The sequence below is a fragment of the Prionailurus bengalensis genome, chromosome A3 (genome assembly GCF_016509475.1).
Source record: "Prionailurus bengalensis isolate Pbe53 chromosome A3, Fcat_Pben_1.1_paternal_pri, whole genome shotgun sequence".
Taxonomy (NCBI): Eukaryota; Metazoa; Chordata; class Mammalia; order Carnivora; family Felidae; genus Prionailurus; species Prionailurus bengalensis.
In genome coordinates, this window is record NC_057354.1 from 108,174,024 (window position 1) to 108,199,496 (window position 25,473).

General features: G+C 38.2%; 1 protein-coding gene across 4 annotated transcripts in view; it reads left to right on the plus strand.

Moving 5' to 3' along the window:
* Positions 1–25,473, plus strand: part of THUMPD2 (THUMP domain containing 2) — a 35,930-nt gene that overhangs the window by 7,905 nt on the left and 2,552 nt on the right. The window contains exons 2-9 of one of the 4 annotated variants that reach the window (XM_043604102.1): positions 737–872; positions 2,507–2,913; positions 4,089–4,166; positions 6,544–6,596; positions 8,600–8,687; positions 15,492–15,563; positions 16,078–16,192; positions 23,662–23,770. In XM_043604102.1, coding sequence (XP_043460037.1) covers positions 737–872; positions 2,507–2,913; positions 4,089–4,166; positions 6,544–6,596; positions 8,600–8,687; positions 15,492–15,563; positions 16,078–16,192; positions 23,662–23,770 — 1,058 coding nt within the window. Of the gene's footprint in view, positions 1–736; positions 873–2,506; positions 2,914–4,088; positions 4,167–6,543; positions 6,597–8,599; positions 8,688–15,491; positions 15,564–16,077; positions 16,193–23,661; positions 23,771–25,473 lie in introns of those variants that run through there. The other 3 variants (XM_043604105.1, XM_043604103.1, XM_043604104.1) reach the window with 3 other exon arrangements.

Sequence of the window (25,473 nt, forward strand, 5' to 3'; positions counted from 1 at the left end):
TGACACTATCAATCAGTGTAAACAGCAAATTTTGCCATGCTGACTTACACTTTACTTCAGCCAGGCTGTCACTCCCAGCTCTGCATCTTGCCCTTTGTTCTTCTGTTAGAATCTCTCTTCTCAAATCTTACAGAGTTCTTTCCCAAGACTTTTACTAATGATGGTTCCATATTCAGTGCTACTTATTGTACATACAGCTTATCAATGCATTTACATATTAACTTTTTTATTTTGGGTTTAATTCAAGTTATTTTCTTGTAAATATTATATTTTAATTTGTATGTCAGTATGTACGTGTTACATTATTATTCATCTTTAGGATTTATGTTGCATGTTTCCTGGTAGACCACAAGGTAGGTGTTTAATAAATCCCTACTGATGATGTTAACCTTGGACTAGACGCCTGATTTGTCCTAGAAGTGTACTTTACAAATGGTAACATGACACAGATTATGATCTTGGTCACTTTGTGACTTCATACCGGTTATTTAACCTATCCAAGCCTCAGTTTCATAATCTGAGAAATGGGGGTGATAAAATCTACCATAGAAGTTTGTTATAAGGATGAGGGGGAAAATGTATTCTGAGTGCCTAGTAGCATGTCTGACAAGTAGTACATCTTTCAGAAATGGTTGTTTATTGTTAATCTAGATGCTATGTTTTAATTCATTTAGAGGGGAAAAGGGAAATGATTCTTACTCTGACACAGGACTACATTAATCTTTTCTGTCTCTAGGTTGAATATATTTCAGGAAAAGTTTTCTTCACCACCTGTTCTGACTTAAATATGCTGAAAAAATTAAAATCTGCAGAAAGATTATTTTTGCTGATTAAAAAGCAGTTTCCACTTAATGTTTCTTCTGTAAGTAAAGGTACAGTATATGCCTATTGCTTTTACCCACATGATATATTGTACTCCAAAGTTTTCTGCTTGATAATTAATTTGTATCCATTTCATATTTTTAAGATTCATTCATACCTGTGGAATCACCAATTATGTATTTTTCTGTATTTCCTGAATACTATCACCATATTAATCATGTTATCACCTAATTGTGTCTCTTTGCAACCTGCTACCTATTTTCTGAGTCACATTTCTTCTGTTTTAATTATGATCAGACACACCTTCTCTAAAGATACATGTGATCAGTTGCTTCTGTTTAGATTTAGAAGTGTATAATAACCCGGAATGCATGGTTTTAATAAGTTGATCAAAACTATCACTTCGTACTTTTTAACTGATGAATTATATAATTGGAAAAAATACTATGTTATAAAATTTCCTGTTTGGGTGACCTTAAATTTAAAGTTTTGAATAAACTTATGCCCATTAATAAAGCATTACAGCTTAAGGGAGTTAAGAGATTCCCTCTTCGCTCTCTAATTTTATACACATGCTGCTAAAATAATTTAAGGATCTTAATAGAAGCACCAAAAATAGTCAGATACTGCTAGACTAAACATTGCCTTAAACTTCATTTTAATTGCTGATCGTGCACAAGAGATCATGTAATATTACAGTCTGCACTAAACTGTGTCAGTAAAGATATAAATGGTAAGAAATCAAGACAGGGCAGAAATGTGGTTTTAAAGCAGATCCTAAGGTGTTATACCATGGGGTCGATATAATTTCATCCCAACATTCTACATTCTCATCTTTAGAGAACACTGTAATTATTGTTGGGTCATCTTGATGACCCTTCTTCATCGAAAAAAGATTACATTGTGTTGCGCATGCTGACAGTCCCTAACTTATGAATGGGCTGTGTATCTGAAATGTTGCTTTATGAAAACTCATTTTATGATGTATGCTAATAGTGTATGGTTTAAGATAGTCTCAAGATTCATTTGCTCTTGTTTCAGAGCTTTGTTTTGCACTTTATTCTGTTTTTTAACTTAGTTTTTATAGGCAAGATCTGCATTATTTCAAAGATCAATACATACTCTAGGCCTATGCTTATATTAAAGATATAGATATATATTATCATAAGACAAATGATCTTGCTAAAATACATGATAATTCTATAGGATTTTAAAATAATTTGATATTAATTATGAAATATAAGAATGAACTTTAGTGCCACCTGGGTGGCTTAGTCGGTTAAGCGTCCGACTCTTGGTTTCGGCTCAGGTCATAACTTCACAGTTTGTGATTTGGAGCCCCACGTCGGGCTCTGTGCTGCCAGTGCTGGGCTCTGTGCTGCTGGTGTGGAGTCTGCTTGTGATTCTCTCTCTCCCCCTCTCTCTCTGCCCCTCCCCGCTCACGCGCTGACTTGCTCTCTCTCAAAATAATAAACTTTGTTTAAAAAAAAAGAATGAACTTTATCCTGCACAATATTTTTATGTTAAATTATATAAACTCCAGGTGAAGGTGAATTCACTATTCATGTAGCAGTTTAATAAAACTGATTTAAAGAAATAAAGGTAATGGAATTTGGCGGTGATGGATGTAATAGACTGTCTTTAAAGCTTCAATAGAGGATTAACTGACATCTTACTTATTTAGGAAAAATATTAAGTGAGATACAGAGACTTATAAATGATGATCCAGAAAGTTGGTTGAATGCCATCTCAACTTGGAAAAGTCTTCTTGAACTTGATGCAAAAAAGGACAAACTTTTTCAAAGAGCTGCTAACCCACTAAAAAGAAAAGTGGAGGAAAATGACATCATCAATGCTAAGAAATTAAAAACAGAACAATTGCAAGAGTTACAAGAGAGTGGGGAATGCCCGCTGGAAAAGCAAACGGAAGAAGAAACACAGGAGCAAGATTTTTTCACTGAAAGAGAAAAATCTCAAGAAGCATTTCAAAACGATGTAGTAAAAGCAGCTGATGCCAAAAACCAGAACAACTTGACGTTCAGAGTTTCCTGTCGCTGCAGTGGAGCTATTGCAAAGACCTTTACTGCACAGGTACACTTACCTCCCAAGGTGGGGTTCCATTTTCTCAAAGAATTAACTACTCCTTAGCTTTAAAATGAGATGACAGCCTTTCACGGAACAGTTAAGTAGGCCGAGGCACATCACTAGGCCTAATGTCATATAATTAAATCTCTTTTAAAAATGCTTTCTTTTTTTTTTAATTTTTAATGTTTATTTATTTATTTTGAGAGAGAGCGCGGGAAAGGGGCAGAGAGAGAGAGGGAGGGAGAATGCTAAGCAGGCTCTATGCTGCCAACACAGAACCCAGTGCAGCGTTCAAGCTCTCAGAAGGTGAGGTCGTGACCTGAGCGGAGATCACGAGTCAGACACTTAACCGACTGAGCCACCCAGGCGCCCCTAAAAATGCATTTGCCTTTTTAACTTCACCTCAGATGCTTTAAGGGTAATAGTATGCCATTCCATGTAATCACCTCCGTTTTTTCCTTTCTCGCTCAAAGTTTCCCTTAAACTCATAGGTATTCTTGACGTTTGGAAATCCTGTGTTATTGTCCTAACCTTTTGGGTTTTCTCTTCAGTTCAGTCCTGTGTTTCTTAAATGGCTGCTCTGTGCTCTGCCTTGTGTGCCTGATTGTCACCAGGACCCAGACTGCAAATACACAAATGCACAAGACACTCGAGGTCTCCGTGAGAGCGAATACCATGGTTTCCTTCAAAACACTTTATTACTCGGCCCTTACAAAGTTCAGTGATGTCGGAGGGCAGAGGTCTGAGTCCTTTCACCAGCCTTAAAATCAGATAAACCCTAAAGTTTGAGTCTAATGCTACTGTTCTGGTAATTTGTAAACATACAGGATTGTAGTTGCTGAAATAGTTCATCTTTCACTTTGCATTTGTTTGCTAAAACCCACAATGACCATTTTTATCGATTCACAATCTGGTTATTTCAGCTCTCTAAAGTTACAAGAAGACAGGTTACACATGAGGAAGCATCAGTGCCATAAGATATTTTGGGGGGTGAAGAGGTCAAATGCAACCTGTTTGCCTTGAACAGAAAATGCTTTAGTGTCATATTCTTATATTGCAGCCCTAAGTTACCATCAAATAGTCTGACCTGATTTTTCTGCATGCTCTCTTAGTTTTTGCTTACATTTAAACATAAAATTTTCAGTTTTAGTGCTCCTTTCTGTAACTTTCTGCCTTTCCAGGAGGTAGGAAGAATAACTGGAATTGCTCTTATGAAACAGTTTGGATGGAAAGCAGATTTGAGGAATCCAAATTTAGAGGTACTGAATGTTCATTTTATCCTCTGTGCCTATAACCTAATTGTTTAAAGACCACGTCAGCTATCCTTATTGTACTTTTCAGTTTTGCTTCGAGTTTTTAAAAAGCATGTCTGCGTGGAGCCAGCAGTCTCTTTTCTCTTTAATAGTGGAGTAGTGCAGATAATTTTCCTAGTATTTTTCACTGTAAAAATGTCTTATCCAAATAAGATGTTTGGGGTTGGAATTATTTTGCCACGGTTGAATTTTAGAGATGACCTCTACAATCACTAGAATATGTAACAAATCTCTAAAATAGAAAATTCTATAAATAAATAAATAAATCTAGCCAATGTTAAAAAAAAAAAAGGAAAATGAATAGAAAACAAAAATGCCCACTCAAAATTCAATAGTATGTTAATATGGCTTTGTTAGGATTCTGGGATTATGTTTTTCTTTTTTTTTCTCTATTTTCAAAATTAATTTAATTAGGTTTCACTGTTTTTCATTGGAACAAAGTAAAACACTTATATGGGGAAACCAATGCTAGCCATAAAAAATATTCTTCACTTTTTTGAAAACTATCTGATAAATTTGACAGGTGGTTTAGTCCTTTTCATGATTCATTGATTCATAAATTTATTCTTATATAGCTTTAAATAGAATAATAGCTGGCCATATTAGAACATTTTGTGTTGTTTCATTTTTTAATGTTTCTATTTGGTATTTTCACTTTTACAAAGTAATGCCTGGTGTATGTCCTTCATTACTGTCATGAAAAATATTTTGACCCCAAGAATGTTGTAACACGAGGGGGTCCTCCTCCCAGTTCCCCTCACCAGTTCCCTTATCTTGTGCTTTGCCAGTTTCAGTCTCCCCATTTCCCCTTGGCCCCATCTCACTGTCTGAGAATTAGTTTCCTCATAGTTTTAGCTCCTAAATAAATATAGCTAATTTAATTCCTATCAGTATTTAATGTAATTAATAATAGCTATTATTGGTAGAAATAACACAGAGCAAAATTGACAACAGTAAAATCACACAGTAAAATTTGTGAACAAAATTAACCGAAGAATCAAATCTTAACAGATTTTATTTGATAAAATTAATAGAAAAATTATAGTGGGAGAAGCTATTCTCAATAATATTTGATATATAAAAATATCAGTATATCTTACCTTTAGTATCAATTTTAAATAGAAAAGAATCCTAATAAATACTTTTGCTAAAATGAATAATGCAAAACATTGGAAAGTTTACTTTGCTGATCAAGGATTTAATGGACTAACTGGAGTCCACTCCAGATCATTCGGTATGTAATAAAAATTTGTCAATATTGGAGTAATTCTGATTAAACTATAGAGTAAAAATAACTTTGGGGTGAAAGTATCAGGGATCAAATGCTCTTGAGATCAAACAACGAAGTTAGAATATTCCATAAACTTCATCAAACTATACAAAAGTAAGATTCTAACTTTTAAAATTTAATTGGGCTACTAATGATAACTTGAGACATTTAAATCCTCTTTGTGGCCTAACAGAAGAAGGGTAATGGAGAGAAAGAAACTCACCCACGGATAGCGGAGAGAGAAAAGATTACCCTTGCTATAATATCTTTGGCCTGAAGAAAATTTTGTTACCCTGGAAATATGTGTAGCCTATGATGATCCTGTGTGACCTCAAGTCTCAATTTGAAGTTAAAATTAAGGTGGGAAGAATTAAGGTTAGAAAGTCTTCTCTAACCCCAAATGCTGAAAAGTCTGACCCAGTCATAGTTCAGAGAACCCCAGGGAAGAAAGAACCCAAGATGTCTTCAGAACATGATTCTCCATATATAATACCTTGTATAATGAACTATCCTCAGAATCTTCCTATGGAATGTACTGAAAATTTACTTTGCCTCTGCCCAAGAAAAAATATTATAGTGGGGCACCTGGGTAGCTCAGTTGGTTAAGGATCTGACTTTGGCTCAGGTCACGATCTCACAGTTTGTGAGTTTGAGCCCCGCATCAGGCTCTACACTGGCGATGAGGAGCCTGCTTGGGATTCTCTCTCCCTCTTTCTCTCTGCCCTTCCCCGACTTGTGCTCTCTCTCTTAGAATGAATGAAAAAATAAAAAAATTAAAAAATAAAATAAATAAATATATATATATGTATGTATATATATGTATGTATATATATATATACATATATATGTATATATATATATAATGGGACATTTTTCCATATATTATAAACAAGGCCTTAGAATTTTTTTAATATAGATTATTTAAAAAATTAAAAGTAAAATAAAAGATAAAATTTAGATTATATACAGCTTCAGAATAGAAGTTTTCAAATTGTCAGTGCATTTGGTAATGCATTTCCTGTTCTGTTCTAACTTCTCTATTTGTTCTTTCAGATCTTCATACATCTAAATGACATTTACTCTGTGGTGGGAATCCCTGTGTTCAGGTAGATACTGTTCTGTGAGCTTCTGGTTTGTCCCTTAGAGTTTGTGAAAGTAAGAACTTTATGCTCTTATTTATAGTATAAGACATTGATATAACAGAGCGGGGCTAAGGACAAAGCATCGGAGTTCTCTACTTGAGCCAGTAAAGTGTTTTCTTAGTACATAACGCATATGATTTAATCTGGCCAGTTAGAGCTCTAAAAGATTTGATTATAATCATGCACTGATTACATGATTCATACTGAAAAATTATATCTAATTATTTCTATTATTAAATGATTTTCACAGGCCCTTAGTCTGTTGGCATCTGGAGTTTTTATTTTTTTAAATTTTTTTTTTCAACGTTTATTTATTTTTGGGACAGAGAGAGACAGAGCATGAACGGGGGAGGGGCAGAGAGAGAGGGAGACACAGAATCGGAAACAGGCTCCAGGCTCTGAGCCATCAGCCCAGTGCCTGACGCAGTGCTCGAACTCACGGACCGCGAGATCGTGACCTGGCTGAAGTCGGACGCTTAACCGACTGTGCCACCCAGGCGCCCCAGGAGTTTTTATTAAAATAGAAAATACAACACATTTCTTAAAATTCACATTTACACATTCTACAAATTTTATTTTCATTCTTCTTTTATCGTGGGAGAGTATTTCCAACTTTTATTTTTATTTTTTAATTATTTTTTTAATGTTTATTTTTGAGAGAGAGAGAGTGAGTGGGGGAGGGGCAGAGAGAGAGGGAGACACAGAATCCGAAGCAGGCTCCAGGCTCTGAGCTGTCAGCACAGAGCCCGATGTGGGGCTCGAACTCATGAACTGTCAGATTGTGACCTGAGCAAAGTCAGACGCTTAACCAACTGAGCCACCCAGGCACCCCTATTTCCAGTTTTTAAAATCTACTGCAGGTATCTCTCTAATCTTGCAGGGTACTATATAATAATAAATGCAAATGATTCATTTCCTTATTTCAAAATATCTGTTGAACACTTACATAACAGGTATTTTTCTAGATGCTTTAGGAAGAGAGAGCTAGTTGGATGAAAACAGTGATTTCCAGTTCCTTGGAAGCATGTAGATATTGTTGGCATCTTAATGAAAAACATTTTATATGCACCTCCCTGTTTACGTAGTATAATGTGATTTAGATACCCTTTTTCTAGATTCTAGGCATGGAATATTTTCAAAGATTGTAAAAATTCTATAGGAATACCCCATTTTCCCTAAGCTCACATTTATGCATCCGTAAGCCCAAAGCAGGATGTAAAAAAAGAATGCTTAAGGTTATTGTAATAGCTTTTATCAAGCTTGCTTTTTCATTACATTGGAAAGATAGAAATAATATTTTGAAAACCTCCATCAAATCTGGAAACACTGATAGTAGCAGTAATGAAGCAAAGGATAAAGTATGCAGTGGTACATAATGGAGGCCAGTGAACTCATCTGGGAGATGTCTGCTTCAGCCCTTCATTCCATAAATTATTTTAGACAATGCAATGTCATGCTTCATTTCATCTTTTGAGAAAGATGCAAATGAGCAAAAAGCAAACTTACAAAAGGGATTTTTTTTCTAGAAAACAGATTTCAAGGGTTAGCATCCATTCAGCCCTACTTCCCATACCGCATCTCTATCACAGTATGTTCCTCTTGATGACTCCAGCAAGAAAAGGTCTATTCCACATGGGAAGACAGGGAAGTATATTAACACTTGAGAAATACTTCCCTCATATGTGATTAGATTTTTCTAAGTTAAATACCTAAGAGTTTAAATTTCAGTTGTCTTACAAATGTACCTTTCTGAAATACCACACTGGCTGGTCAGACGAGGTGCCAATGAAAAAAGGGATTTTTGTCATAAGGTTAAAATATTCTGTAACTTAGGGCAACTTAGTGTATGGGAGATGAATATATAAGGAGGAGGTCACAGATACGACAGGTTAATCAGTTTGTTTCTATCACACTTTTCTTTAACATACAGTAATATTGGGTACGTCATCAGGTTCTTTTCTTTGTAGGATTCCTTTGGCCAGCCGAACTTACATCAAGACAGCAGGCCTGAGGTCTACCATAGCATGGGCACTGGCCTCTCTGGCTGAAATTCAGGTGAGGAAGTGTTTTCATCTTACGATAGCAAGGTCCTTTCCGTAATCAACTGATTGATGGGCATCTTGGTTGCTTCTTTGTTTTTCCCTTCTTTTCATTTCTTTTTCTTCTACCCTTCTTTTTCTTTTGCCATTACACTTCTGAACTGCTACAGCGATATTTTTATATATTGTTGAACTTCTGAGAGTGTTTTGGCTATGAAAATGCTCAGTCCAAAGATAGCTGCGTTTTTATGATTTCTAATCTTTTATGTCACAATCATGTGGTCTGTAAATCCTCCACTTCTTAAAATTTAAGTTTTTCTCTGTGACCAAGATCTTGATAATTTTTGTAAATGTTCTGTGGACATAAGAAAGTAATTTTATTTTTTAGTCAACAAATGTCTGCTATATTAATGTTTTACTATCTGCACAATTCTGAAAGAGGTATTTCAAAATCTCATCATGTTAACCGTATTTGCATTTTTGTTAGTCGTCAGCTGTGGTCTAGTTTGGTATATGCACATTTATGACTTACTGCTTCATCAGGAATGGTGCCTTTTCATTGTAACATAAAGTTCTCTTTATCTTGATTAGTGAGTTTCAACTTAAATTTCATTGTGTCTTATTAATAGTTTTTTAGTCCTTTCTTTTTCTTTGCATTTGCTGCATTTCTTTGCCATTGCTTTATTTTCAGCTTTGCTTTCAGTATGTTTTTTTGTTTGTTTGTTTTTTGTTTTGTTTCTTATACGAATACCAAGCTCTGTTTTTATCCCATTCGATGGTCCCTGTCCTCCAGGGAGGGAATTCAGTGTTTATGACACACGCTTGATTGTGTTCCTCCTATTTTACTCTGTTTACAACTTCTGACACTGTTTGTTTTTACTGGTTTGATCAAGTTACTTGATAATCATTTCATTGCTCTCCTTGAGGTTGGAAATTATACTTTATTGTTCTGTGCCACTAATGGTTCAGGTTGCCAGCTCTCTTAATTAGACACGTGGGACTCTGCTGTTGCTTTAAAACAAGATATCAACTCTTTCCTGTGTCAGGACACTGTTTTTACCACCCAAATCCTCTAAGCTTACCCTCTTCCCTAGCACAGTATGAGGCCTCTCGAGTGCTTTTCTTCTCTTCTCCTGACCCCCCTTTACTCCTCCCTACAATGAGACCTTTGAAACGTTTTTGCACCCTTCCACTATCAGCCCCCAGCTACTAGATTGTAGTAAATTATTTATCATGTGTAAGAATTTTCCTTGCAATACACCCCTTGTGTTTCAAAAGTTCTTATTTAGCACTTACATTACACAGCCTGTCCTTAGTCATTAAGATATCACTGTGCACACACAAACACACACACACACACACACACACACACACACACACACACACACACACACTTTTTCGTATAAGCAAAGACGTGTTCCAAGGTGTATCATTCCTCCCCACTGTTCTTCCCTGTTTGAGGTCTGTGCTCTGGTTTATTTGTCACTTGGTCAAAGTCTTTTCTTAGGCGATTTCTTCAAGTGTGGTGTCCAAGTAGTACATAGTCAGAAATTCCTATACAGCCACAAATTTGTTTTTCATCCTGGGGTACAGACCCATCTCGGCTGGCTTTAAGAGTTGTGTCAGTCCCCTGCCCTCAGAGGTCTGTAGACGCTGTCCCTTTGTCATTTAGCTTCCTGTGTTCCAGGTGAGCGGTATGTGCCAGTAGAATTTCCTTTTCCTTTAGAGCTGCTTAGGGGCTTGTAAGACTTTTCTCTTTAATCCTCCAAAGTTTGGGAATATTAGCAGGATATACTTACATATGTGTGTTTTCTATTCAGCCCGAGCTGAGTTCTAATTCTGGTTATACCACTTCCTAGAAAACTTTGGGCAAGATATTTATATTTAACATCTGCGTGCCTCAGTTTCTCATTTGCAAGATGAAAATAACAATCTCCTAGGATCATGTGAGGATTAAGTGAATTAGCATGAATTAAATGGTTTAGAACAGTGTGTGATATATAGGAGGTGTTTAAGTATTCGCTGCTGCTATGCCAGTAGTAAGTGTAATAATTACAAAAGTTATTGTTACTATTTCTCTGGCTCAGGCACTCTTTCTTTCATTATTTAATTATTATTGTCCCGGCTGTTTTGCTTTAGTGGCTTTTACCTTAAACTACTTTCTTTTCCTGCTTCCGAAATTATAAACACATTAAGCCTCCTGGAGCTAGTCTCCCAAGTTGCCTATCCTCTCTCCAGAACATGGTTTCCGTCTTTCCATAGTTTGAGTCTACGTTTTGACTTATTCTTGAATGTTATCTTCCAGGCTATAACAGGAGTCATAGAATTATGTTCTCCTTTATTCATTGGAATGTTTTAGCTTAAAAATCATTGTTTTTTAGCTTTGAAAAGTTTTGTGTGTGTACTACATCTGAATATCTCCAGAAGCCCTTACCTCTTTTCTTCAGATACTTATCTATGTCCTGCAGGAGTTCTGTTTCATTAGATGTATGTTCAGATTGTTCTGTCTGTTTACTCTCTCACTACTGGTAGACCCCTACCCTTTAGATTTACCTTTTTTTTTTTTTTTTTTGGCTCACTGGGAGTCAATTGTGGTTACTAAAATATTTGAAATGGCTAAAATCCTAAAAGTGCTACAAAGCAAGTGGATCTGTGGCACTACCGGGCTTGGCAGTGGAAGGAGAATCTGTCAGCCGTGCTGAAAACTTTTTCTAGGTGAACACTTTTCTGTTCACTGGTCTCCCAGCAGATCTGTAGATCTCTGAAGACCAGGTTCTCCCCGGTTGCAGTGATTTCCCCGTCTGGGCTCCAGTGCTCGTCTCTAATCCCCCATCCAGCCTTGGCAAAGAGGCCCCATGGAGTTCCTTCTTCCAGGACCCAAACCAAGCCCAGGGCTTCTCTTGGCATTAGTTGCCTCTAGGTCTGAGCATCACTTGGGCTCAGGGGAAGTAAAGAGCTTGGAGGTGAGAGAAAAGAAGAAAGCTGCTTTAAGATTATCATGTTCCCAGAATCCATGATTTTCTTTGTTATTTGATTTTAATCTTTAGTCAAATCTCTTTTAGTCTAAGGAGAGAGTTACCAAAACGCCAGTGATCTCACCACAGTTTATATAACAACATGTATATACGTGTGTGTGTGTATTATATAAATATAAATTTATATAACCACCTACAAATTTGAAATGTTACCTTTATCTTGATATAAACATCCATTTGTCCGAAAAGTAGAAAAGTAAATTAAATATATCCAAAGATGATGCTTGTTAAAATTTTCCCTTACTGTCAGTTTGCCTTGCCAGAACCGAGAGTAAGGAATGTTTCTCTAAATGTGACCACCAGCATCGGAATGTTAAAACATGTAAGAAGTTGCACGGCACAGTTGTTCTGGAGGAGTTTAGTCAAGACCCACAGTGTAAACGATCCCAGTACTCAGCCTTGATCCAGTCCCCTCTAGGGAGCATGGTACCCAGAGCAGTGCGTAGACAGCTCAACCTTGGGTAAGCCAGTGCTGTTAGCAGTGGGATCTAAACATGAGGATGTTAGATATTTTTCATGTTTACTACACACTGTCCTCCTTCCTACATATCCTCAAAAGGAAGGGGCCCCTGGGTGGCTCAGTCAATTAAGCGTCCAACTCTTGATTTCAGCTCAGGTCATGATCTCGTGGTTTGTGGGTTTAAGCCCCACATCAGGGTCTGAGCTGGCAGTGTAGAGCCTGCTTGGGATTCCCTCTCTCTCGCTGCCCCTTCCCCACTTGTGCTTTCTCTCTCAAAATAAATAAATAAAACAAAAAAAAAATCCTAATAAGGAAAACCAAGTTCTGTAAGTTTTAGTTATTAATATAAGCATACAGAAATACTTGTCTGCTTCTGCCTGTGTACCCAAATGTCACAGCAAGACAAGGTCCTATGATAACGTGAAGACATTTATAGATACTAAGGTCAGATTACCTCATCCAGCGAGGACCATGTTGGAGAGGGGAAGAGCACAGTGTTTGACACATATCAAGATCTTAATAAAAATTAGTTCTCATACCATTGTTATTTTTGACTAAATTTTAACTAAATTCTTTCTACTTGCCGCCCCTTCGTGGGGGCATCCATAGGATACTCTCCTTAGAATTTCCTGCTGGAGCTTTCCCTCTCCTGAACGACATTGTGCTTCTTTCCATTAGGTGTCCTCTGGCTCTGACCGAAACCTGGCTGTCCATTGAGGGCTCTGCTTCCTCTATAGACCTATCAAGGGACCAAGGGCCTGGAGGTGGTAGGTGTCCTGCTTGAGCCTCTCTGCTCTTCTGCCCAGAACGTCTCTGTGCCTTTGAAGCACGTGCCGGGAAGTTATCCCAGTCGTAGGCAGACCTCTCTTCTATCATTTCTAACAGAGTATGGGCCACTATGCCTGTCATAGTTCTTTATGACATCAGAATCCGCTCTGTAACCTGACCCTTTAGTCTCTTGGCTTCCCTACCTCTGACGATCTGCCCTGCTCAGATCCTGTACCTCATCGTGCCCAGAGGCTGAATCTCAATTTCAAGAATCCTGCTCTTAGCCCCTTCCTCCTTCCCGTTCAGCTCCTCTGGCGTCCTGCCACACAGTTCCTTAGCCCCCGCAGGGGGTTAGTCATTTGCCCTCACCACCCTCCATCGCTCCTCACCCATCCTCATCGCTGCTTCACGGCTTGGATTCTGTGTTCTACCATGACAGTCATTTCCTTGCCCACGCTTTTCACTCTCCCGCTCCTTATTTGACTTAAATACTGGAATCAGCAGAGAACGTCAGCGGGTTCTCCTCGCCGAATCTACCAGCATGCTGGAACCTGCACCCACATGCTTTGCCTCATCGCCATCACAACAAGGGAGCTGTCCTTGTTTCACTCCAGTGCTTAGGGACCGGACTCCATCGCCTCGTGCCCACTCGAGGACTTTCTCTCTGCTGCGCATGCCCATCAGCACATATACTTGATTTAGTATCTTGTAATTTAAGAAAATAGCCCTTTCCTGAACCCACATGCTCCTTCTCTGCTTCCCTTTACAGAAAAACTCTTAAAAATAGTTGTCCATATTTGGTGTCGCCACTTCCTCCCATCCCCTGTCTCCTGTGCCCGCTTCCGTCAGGCTGTCATCACCAACACGCCACTGACACTGCTCATCACACTTACCTGCTAGCACTTTGATACTGTCATCACTCTCCTTGTTGAAACATGTTTCTCCACTTTTTTTGGAACACCGCTCTGGCTCTCCTCCTACATCAGTATGTGCTGCTGTCAGTATGCAAGGCTGAATCTTCATCTACCAACATCTATACTTAGGAGATCACCAGGGTCCAACCCATAGACTTTTCTTTTTTAACTTCTCTCACATTCTCGATGACTCATGTAGTTCTGATGCTTTAAATATCGTTTATGACTAACACAGAGTGTTCCCAACTTCATGTCTGTAGCCTGAACCTCTCCCCTGAACTCCAGACCCATATGTTCAACAAATCACTTGACATCCATACTTGCTCTAAGAGGCATCTCAAAATTTAACCTGTCCGGAACCATACTCCTGTCTCCTTCAAAGCTTCTCCTCCCCATCTCTTCCCATCTCAGTAACAGGGAAGTCCATTCTTCCAGTTGCTCAGGTCAAAACCTTTAGTCATTTCCAACTATTGTCATTCTTTAACATTCCACATCCAGTCCATCCCATTGGCTCCACCTTTAAAATATATCTAGAATGTAACCACTTCTCATCACTTGTACCAATACCACTCTTAATTCAAGTCACCGTCATCTCTTGCTGGTGTCCCCTAACTAGCCTCCCTTTTAACACTCTTACCCTTCTCTGGTCCATTCTCAGCAGAGCAGCCAGAGTGAGCCCTTTGAAGTGTAATGTCCTGTTACTCCTCTGCTCAGATCCTTCCAGTCGTTTCCCATTCTTCAGAAGGCAACCAGAATCCTTACGGTACCTACAAGATGTGACGTAATGAGACATCCCTCCCCCAGAACAGGAAAAAATTAGTTTTTTCTCCAAATTTCCTGTTTTCCCAGGCACAAGTAGGATTACACTTTCTTCGCCCCTTCAAACTGCATGTGTCATGTGACTGACATGCTTTAGCCCTTTAAGTGTTGGTGGAAGTAATGTGTCTCATTTCTAGATGGCACCTTTAGGAAAGTACACGATTTGTCATGCTTCTTTTTCCCCTCTGATGGCAGTGCTCTGGATGGTGACCACTTCATGAGTTTGGCTTCCAGAAGCCCCAGATGTCCTTCTGTGGAGATGTAGCATTAGCTATGTGTTGTTTTCAACCTCTGAGATTTGGGGATTGTTACTACATGCAGCATAACCCAGTCCATCTTTTTTTTATATATATATTTATTTATTTTTGAGAGAGAGAGACAGAATGTGAGTGGGGCAGGGGCAGAGAGAGAGAGACACACAGAATCTGAATCAGGCTCCAGTCTCTGAGCCTTCTGCACAGAGCCTGACACGGGGCTCAAACCTACAGACCGCAAGATCATGACCTGAGCTGAAGTCGCGATGCTTAAACGACTGAGCCACCCGGGCGCCCCATAACCCAGTCCATCTTGACGGAATAGCCTATCTCTAATGTGAACACCACATTTTCCATCTCACTCACTGTGCTTTGGCCACACCAGTGACCTTCCTAATCTTCATACATGTGGAGCATACACCTACCTTGTGGCTTTGACCACCCGAAATTCCTAATAAAGTGTAAAAAGGAATCTCTGCTCTTGAAATGTTGATTCCTCAAGTTTTAGGTTTCTTTTATAATATATATTATGATAGACTGAATAATAACAAATCAGATTTCTGTCTACAGGCTGGTGCATTTGTTTTAGATCCAATGTGTGGACTCGGAACAATACTTTTGGAAGCTGCTAAAGAATGGCCCGTAAGTACTCACGTTTGGTAAATCAAGCAGTATGTTTACTTTAATCATTATATGTATTTTCACTGACCAGTTATTTATAAGTAGATTGTCTATTCAGGAGTATTAGTTTTGACTACATGAGTTGCTATGTACTATTGTCAAAATGGATTATGAAGGGTTAATTAAATCACTGTTTCATTTCTTAAACAACTATTTAGGAAATCGTATTTTAGGGAATTTAGGAAAATGTGAGCAATTTCAATAACTAGTCATAGCAGATTATGATAATCCCCAAATTCTTTAGGCATTTGTTACTGGAAAATATACTAATAGTTTCTAAAAATTAACAAAAACTTCTAATTTTTTACTATTGAATATCATTTTAAAGAAATACTACAAATTTGTTTTAACCTGAATTAAGAAATCTATTAAATTCATTTTCATTTATTTGAGAAAAAGCAAGTAGGTTTTCTTAACTATGTAAAATGTCTGATAGTCTTATTTATACTTAAAATATGAATTTCTTTCCTCATAGGATGTATATTATGTGGGTGCTGATGTCAGTGACTCACAGTTACTAGGTGCATATGACAATCTGAAAGCTGCAGGCCTTAAGAATAAAATTGAGTTACTTCAAGTTTCTGTTATAGGTAAGATATAAAAAATGCAAACATTTGGGGAAATGAACATATGTAAATATACTTAGAATCATAATATTAAACAAAATTCACTTTCCATATGTAAATGTTTCCATATGTTGAATTCTTTGGGGCTAATACTTGGTTGATTTCCAATACTATAATTATAACTTATTTTTCAAAAGGTTATTAGTACCAACATTTATATAGTATCCCTAAGCATTTAAGTGAAAGGCCCTTTTTTTTTTTTAATGTTTAGTTGATTTTGAGAGAAAGAGAGACAGAGTGCGATCAGAGGAAGGGCAGAGAGAGAGGGAGACACAGAATCCAAAGCAGGCTCCAGGCTCTGAGCCATCAGCACAGAGCCCAATGCAGGGATCCAAACCACAAACCACGAGATCATGACCTGAGCCAGAGTTGGACACTTAACCAGGTGGCCCACAAGTGCCTTTTTAAGATGTGTTTGTTGTATGTGAACTGTTCTCATATCATAACCACAGACCACTTAATATAGGGATAAAATAAAGAGGACAGAATCATCATCATCATCATCACCTTCTTTGGATTTCTTTCAGATAAACTGAAATGTTCTGAATTATCTTATCTTTCTCTTGCCTCACATTGGACAGTAGTCCTGTGGTATATAGGAATGAGGTAACCAGCCATCCCTGTCTGCTAAACCAATACTTCCAGGGCTAAAACTAGGCAAGTCTGGGGCAAACCAGGATAGTTGGTCACCCTGTGAGGTAGAGGGGAAATCAGCAGTGTTGGGGAATCAGCAGTGACAAACAGACTAGGAATCAACTCTACTGAGTCCAATCAAAATAATATTTCCCTAAGACCCATCCATCTAAAATGGTGTTTAGACCATTTTAGATAAGGCTTAACATTCCTTATTTTCTCCCCTTCCCCTAGTACATCTTTCTCCCTTAGAAACGAGCACATTTAATTCCCAACTAAGAAAATGGCATTCTCTTAGTAGATGGTCCCAGTGTTAAACCTATAATCTGTAGGAACAAAATAATTGTTTAGAAATTTTTTAATGTGGGGGTGCCTGGGTGGCTCAGTCGCTTGAGCGTCTGACTTTGGCTCAGGTCATGATCTTGTGTTCTGTGAGTTCAAGCTGCACGTCGGGCTCTGTGCTGACGGCTCAGAGCCTGGAGCCTGCTTCTGATTCTGTGTCTCCCTCTCTCTCTGCCCCTCCCCAACTCATGCTCTGTCTCTCTCTGTCTCAGAAATAAATAAACATTAAAAAAATTTTTTTTAAAGAAATTTTTTAATGTAGTGGAGGAATAATAGAGTATCAAGAAGAAGATATTAGGGTAACTATGGGTAAAAACATAGTAAAGCAGCCCCAGAGGAGAAGGTGTATTGGGGTTTGGGTTTTTTTTATTTTTTTTTAATTTTTTAAAATATAATTTATTGTCAAATTGGCTGACATACAATGTGTACAGTGTGCTCTTGGTTTTGGGGGTGGATTCCGGTGATTCATTGCTTACATACAACACCCAATGCTCATCCCAACAAGATGGTATATTGTTGATTGAGATCTCAGAGTCGTTTGCTGCCAACGACTGTTTTTTCAACCTTTCTGTCGAGGTTTTTAATGGGATAAGATGCAGGTTTCCAGAGGAAACTAAGGGGTGATGAGGCCGAAATCAGCTTTCATGAACTCTAATTTCTTTCAGAAAGCTATTTGGGGGAGGGGGGTACTTGCAAGAGGACTGGACTGGCTTCATCAGCTGTTGCAGCGCGGTGGTTTTTCAAACCCTTTACTATCTCCTGAGCCTCGGGCGCGTTGGGAAGGAAGGACTGAGCTGTCCGTCTGTCCTCCGCCACAACTCCATTTTTATCTGTTTTCATGTAGGGGGCTTTTCCCACAAGATTTCACTTTAAAAACAAGCAAAAGGCACAGTTGTCTTAAAAATAATAATAAAAGTGTTAAAAACAACGTTCTCTATGGCACCAAGGAGTCAAATAAATTGTAGTTTTTGGAAGGATCAGTCTAACTGCCACATCAAGAATAGACTACAGCAGGGAGGATGGAAAACGGGAAACAAAGAAACTAAGTACAGGATGGAAACAGGAAACAAACTAAGTACAGGCTAGTGCGATAATCTGGTAAGAAATGATGGTGGCTTGGCCCAAAGTGCTATTCGTGGGGGTGTTGAGAAGAGGTCAGATACATAATTTTTGAAGGTGGAGTGAGCAGGATGTGTTGTTGGATTGAATGTGGCATGTGAAAGAACAAGAGTGACGACCTAAGCAGCTGGAGGGTGGGGTGGCCACCCTCGGAGTTGGGGAAAACTGCTGGGGAACCAGTTGGAGTTTTGGAACCTGTTTAAATTCCACGTGATCACTAGGCACCTAGGGGAGAAGATGTCAGGTTAGTAGCCCCACCCCCAGATCTGGAGTTTAGGGGAGAGGTGAGGCATCAGCAGCATAGTAACGTTTAAATCCAGGAGATCACCTCGGGAATGAGGATAAATAGAGAAGGGAAAGCACTTGGGAATAGAAGTTGTGTGTGGTTTCTCCACGCCAGCTGCTGCTGTAAGTGCACATTTCCCTAAACCATTGTCAAGATGAGGTATTATCATTTTATTGCAGTTTTTTTAAACTGCAAATTTGATACATTTTTCAGACTTACTTGTCCTTAATTACTAGTGAGATAAAATATTTTTCACATTACGTCATTTGTAGATTTTTCTTTTGCAAATTAATTGTTTTCAGGGTAACACTCTGGAGGAAAGAATAAACCATCTATTTTAAATTGTTTCATCATCCTAACCTTTTAATGTTAAATTTCAGTCTAGAGGGAACCGTATATATCTTGTGTGCAAAGGGGCCAATATTAACTAATAATTCGCCCTTCATAACACATCTCTGCTTGAGAGGTGCAATTGTAGCTGGATCCAAGTGTTTATTTTTCTTCGCTAATTTGGTTTTACGTTTCAAAGCTTTAATCATAAACACAACTTAGAGTGGGGAGACCCATGAATTGTTCGACGTTCACAGGTGTGAGGATTTCACATCTTTTTACTATAGTAAGTAAGAGCATGTAAAGACTTCAGAATCAAACAGACCAAGTATAAATCCTGGCTCCACCATTGTTTCTTTACTCTGTGGCCTTCAGCAATATCCTGGACCTCTGTATTTTATCATCTAGAGTCTGAAGGTAATCCCTGCGTCATAGAGCCTGTGGTGAGGATTTATCACATAAGCACACAGAGCACATTGCCTAACACGCAGCATGATTAAGGACCTCTGTAAACATGGAGATGTCTGGGAAGTTAGTAATATTCCCGTTGTGATTTGTTTCTGCAGAATCACTATCTTTGTTCTCTTTGTGAGCTTTAATGACTATATCTTTTCTACCTTTTTAGTAACTTTCACCTTAGAACTTTCTACTAGTATAAAAAGAGATGATCCTTTAATATGCAGGAATTGCATGTGTTTATTCCTAAGTTTTACTTACGAAAATTTGGAACCAAATGAGTATTATGTTGCAGGCTATCTTAGGAACTAATTAGTCATTGGCTAGGCTTTGTTTTCTGTTAATCTACAGATACATATACATTCCTAGGATAAGATGGAGAGCTGTAATATATACAAATTTGAGCAAAAGAAACACGTATATAAATTAATTAAAATGACAAAATTGTTGACAGGTGAGAAAAGGAATGTTTTCACTCCTTTCAGTTAGACATTCTATAGCCTGTCACACATTACTTCAGTGAGAATTTATAACAAGCTTATTGCCAACAACTGTGCTTTGTTCTTAGGTGTTATTCATTTCCACCCTTGTAGGAATAAGGCATGCTTTTTCAGTACACCCACAAGCTGCCCGTAATGTAGTGGCTGCATTTTCTTTCATATCAGTGTGTTTTTCTCTAATTCCTCTCCTGCCCTTGCTGGCCTGGGCCCTGGTGTTCCATCCACATGTCTTGTGCCTGTGCCGAATTTTGCAAGATTCATGAAGCTGCCAGGCTCTGTGTTTGGGAAATCAGAAGGAAATGTGGGAAGTGATGAGTTAGGTGTATGTAAAGTATGTTGAAATAGGGCATAAGAAGCCTACCATATTGAGTGATTGAGTGTTTTCTTTGGTACAGTGGCCTTACAGTTTATTGTATGGTATCCTTTCTTATTGTTTGGCAACACTTGTATTCTGAAACAAACTTTTTCAGCATTAATCAGTTCTTAAAAGCATATGTTTAATGAAAAAGTGAATACAGAGTTGCCATTTTGTAAGAAAGCTGATGAACACATATCTCAAGTAAAATGTTTGTTGATATTTATCATCCGCTGGGAGGGCCATGGTGATATCACTGACCAAATGAAACAGATCTGTGTATAGAAGTGTGTAGCATTTATTCCAAAACATTGCAGGTATTTTAAGGGGACAGAGCCCAAAGACAGCCATTTATCAAATGCAGCTAAAGAAAACGCATTTAACTATCACTCTGGAAAGCATGACTTTTCATTTAGATCAAATGACTATTCTAAATTAATTTTGCTCATCTTCAATACCAAGTTTTCTTATGTACATAAACAAAATGAAGCTATAGCTATTAATTTGTTGGTTCCATTAGTAGAAGACCTTTGCAGACAGTTAAATGTTGCCAGTTTTGTTTCAGGGTTATCAGATGCTTCGAAAAGAAAATCCATAGGGGTACCTGGGTGGCTCAGTTGGTTGAGCATCCGACTTTGGCTCGGATCGGGCTCTCTGCTGTCAGCGCAGAGCCTGCTTCAGATCCTCTGTCTCCCTGCCTCTCTCTCTGCCCCTTCTCTGTGCACATTTGCTGTCTCTCAAAATAAACATTTAAAAATAAATAAATAGGGGCACCTGGGTGGCTCAGTCGGTTAAGCATCCAGCTCTTGGTTTTGGCTCAGGTCATAATCTCATGGTCTCATGAGTTCGGGCCTCATGTCGGGCTCCACATCAGGCTTTGCACTGGCTGTGTAGCCTGCTTGGGATTCTCTCTCTCCCTCTCTTTTAGCCCCTCTCCCATTCACACTGTCTTTGTCTTTCTCAAAACAAATAACTAAATAAACTTTAAAATAAATGAAGGCACAAAAAGATATCCTGAAGGCTCTTAAAACCTATTGGAAGAAAATATATTAGAGCCATAATTCTGAGTTTTAAGCAGTTCTTACCCATTTTTCTTCTGGCAAGAGGGAGAAATAGAGCAGTTCTTTTGTTCAGGATACACCAGTATTTTACATTTTTTTCATGTTCTTGAGTCATCCTGCAGAGTCGTACAAAAGGGATGAGTTTTATATATTTGTTTTGAGCTATGTTTCTATTTCAGAATCTTATCTCCTTAGCTACAAGCAAACTCTTTGTTCACAGGCCGTTCAAGGCATTTAATAATTGAAAAGATTTAATGTGTTGAAAATTATGGGTCAGGTGTTCATGATTTCAGGAGTTTCCTCATCAGAAACTCAGGAGGTAAGGCCAACGGTCTGTGTTCTACCAACCCTCCGGTCAGTTCTGATACGCACTACATAGTAGGTTTGGGATGAAGGGAGCGAGACTTTGCACTTATGGTTCCCAGGAGATTCTGATGCTGCCGGTGTCCCCTGGGGATGCTGCGCAGGAGGGATGGCTGCAGCCTTGAGAACCGCTGCTGGAGGAAGAGCAGGAAAGAGGCCCACCTGGAAGCGGTGGCCCTGCTGGGCATTTGAGGAGCCGTGAGAAGGATTCTGCAGAGCTGCTTTGAGGGATTCTGGCCCGCCGGTCTCCACCTGGCCGTCATCTGCCTGTACACCCAGAGAGGACATTGTACATAATCACCACAGTCATCGAGTGCTCACTGGGTGCCAGGCACTGTCCTGAGTGCTTTCCATAAGTGACCTCACTTGTTAGGACCCTGAGATAGGTACCCTTACCTCACTTTACAGACGAGGAAACTAAAGCAGTCATTTCCCGAAGTCCCACTGCTGGTTAGTGGCAGAGCCAGATGCAAACCGTCTAATAGCAGGGCCTGCCCGCGCTCTCAAACACATCAGCAAAAACTTGCTTTATGCTCTATTGTAAGATAGCATCGCTTAGTTCTAGAACTTTTTGAAAAAAAATTATTCCATTTAAGTTTATTCCTTCAACTTCTAAAATTATTTAAAGCAGTTTAGCAAATTATATAATACAGAGTAGGAAAGTTGCAAATAAAAATAGAGACTGACAGAAGAAAAAAAAATGTTACCAAACCTGACCAAACTGGGCAGCTTGTGTGTGTGTGTGTGTGTGTGTGTGTGTATGTGTGTATGAATGCAAAAGAAAGATGTGGACTCAAACTCTAGAGCCAACTACTGCATGGTTTCTCCGGTATAAAACATCTGATAACCATGATTGCCTTCACTGTACATTTACCTTGAGTAGCCCTGCATAAAGTATAGAAACGGTATTTAAATGTACGTGTCCTGTAGCAACATCCTAAAACTAAGTGCATGAAGCTAAAATATGACCTGGAAAAAAAAAGAATTCATGTCTAGCTTTAAAAGAATATTATCCTGAGACTTTTTTTCTGACGACCTATTATTTTTTCTACTAATCTCAAGTAAGGGTTAGAACTAGGAAAGATCATCAAGTGTTCCTTAGACTTTCCCCGATAATGGGATTTTTTGTTTTGTTTTTAAATTTCCAGCCAACAAAAATGTATATGGTATTTAGAAGAGCAAAGGTTATTTGAATTGTATTCTGTTCTCACAGAGTTAAATGCTATTCAAAAAACGAAAATTGGGACATCTACCTTATGAATATACAACTAATTTACATGATGGGTGGGAAGTAAAATAAGTAGAAAGTGAAAAGTACACTCAGAAAATGTGGAAGTTAAGATTATGTGTATGACCTGGGAAGCTAATTTCTGAGAAATGTAAAGATGAGAAAAAAATTCAGATTCAGTAATCAAATACTACATTTAATTTTGTTTAGTAATAATGTTCGTTTTGTTGATTATTCGTTTTTTAGCCTTTTCTCTAGCCTTAGGATTTATGTCAATGTTCTTAACCTTTGGGTCTCCTTTAAAATTTCAGCGAAAGCTAAGATCATCTCCCTTTTAAAAACACACAGATATACACATGCAAAATTTTATATGTAAGTATGAAGAAGGAAATGAAAGCATATAATTTGTAAAAGTTTTTTCTAGACAATTTAATGTGTTTCTTCTTGGGTCTGGCAACTTTGTATTCATGTAATATGTTTAGAGAATTCAATTTTCTGATTAATTTAAGATTTTGCTTAACTTATGTCATATTTTATCGTAACAGAAAAACCAATTTTCAAAGAACAGAATCTAATAACTTTATCATTTATTTTTTAGTTGAAAAGCCTTTCAGGAACTTATAATTTCTTGGAGACAATGTTAGCAACCCTAAATTGTACTTAATATGCAAAAATAATTCTCCATACTTCAGTTTTCTCATATTTAGGTTGTAAATATTTGAACTTAATGTAACGGGTTTCTCTGGTTTTTGTGTTTCAGACTTGCCATTGCCTTCAGAAAGTGTCGATGTTATTATTTCTGACATTCCATTTGGGAAAAAGTTTAAGTTAGGGGAAGACATCAAAAGCATTCTACAAGAAATGGAGAGGTAAATTTTGAGTTTATTTTCATGATTTTTGAGTTATTGGTCATTTAACTGAAATATATCCTAGTTCTTCAGCTAAGATTTGATTGCATTTTAGTAATTTCCCAGAGTTTTTGTACTTAAATTTTCTAAGGTTTCAAATCAGAAGGTTATCATTGAAATAGTTATTCTGTATCATCTTATACTATACTAAGTTTTATTCCAAAAAAGGTACTGAGTTTACATTATTGGCTAAAATTCGAGTATCTAGATTAGTGACCTATATTTTAATCACTGAGGTAGGTAATTTACATATTATAAACCTCACCAAAACCCTGCCTCCTAATGTGTTAATCGGCCACACTTTACAGATGAGAAACTGAGACCCGGAAAGATGAACTTTCTCAAGATCACAGCTACTAAACCCCACAACAAAATTCACATGAGGAGCATTCAGTATCATAGAGAGGCTACAACACTGCTGATTGTAAAATGAAAATTTAGAGGTGTTATTCATGTCAGGGTGTCTAAGGTTGGCCTCAGGGAATATAATTCAGGGAAAGTATTTCTTTGAGAAGTTCAAACAGTGAAGCCTGAATATATATTTTTCTGATCATTTAAGCTGGTAAAGGAGAGAACCTAGAACACATGGAGGAATAAATAGATATGACCAAGAAGTCAATTCATTAAATTGTCTCAGTTGGACATTTGATAGAGCAAGACAATGTAAATGGTCAAGAACCTGTATATAAATAATGTCACCAATAGAAAAAATGAGCCATGGGTTTTGGATGGAGAAAATTCAGTGTCAAGGCTGACATTCTGTAGGGAAAATTAAAGACTTAACTTTATATGAAGACTTGACATGAAGTCTAAGTCCAACTAAGAACCGTCTCACCTCCATCTGGTGAACTGGATGCTCCACACTTTTTTTGGATTATCTTATTTCTAAGCAACTTCCCCTATCACACGGTTACCTAACCTGAGATCTCTTTCTGGGCACCACCTATAATTCAGGCCTGCACTCCCTTCTGCCTGATAACACCTTCCCCTCAAGCAGATTTTGCAACCCTGACTTCATATTAAAATCATTTCAGGGGCTTTTGAAAAACAGTGATGCTCATTCTCCACCTCTCCAGTTTAATGGGTCTAGAGTAGAACGTGGGTGTATTTCTTAACCACTCCCAAGGTGATTCTGTCCTGCAGCCTGTGTTAATAACCGCAGCCTTTGTGCCCAGTAGGTAATTCACCAGCCACACTATTAAGTCAACTCATAGTGAAATACTAATATGTGTAAGCAGTGACTTATATTTAACCTGAAACTTCCCAGAAGATATTCAAGATTCCCCCCATAATTTCAATGCCTCAGTAGGATCAGTTGAAAAGTGTATGTATTTGAACATAAGGAACTCCTATGACCACGCTTCCTTGACACCTGCCCACAGCCTTTATGGTTTGATTTTTCAGTTTTTATAGTTGGAGGTTTTATATAGGCAGTGGAGCCTGATATAGTGGAGTTCGGAGACAAACTTGTCTTGATTCACTGATTTTTTAGATGAGGGAAAGCTACTTAAGCTCCTGATATCTTTGTTGGGTGTGGGGGAGATTCCCTTTAACTCTTGACCCTCTAGCTGTCACCTTGTCTCCTTACCTATACAACCAAACTTACTGAAAGAAGAGTCTACACTTGACATCTCTGCTTCCTCACCTTCCAGTCCCCCTTCGAT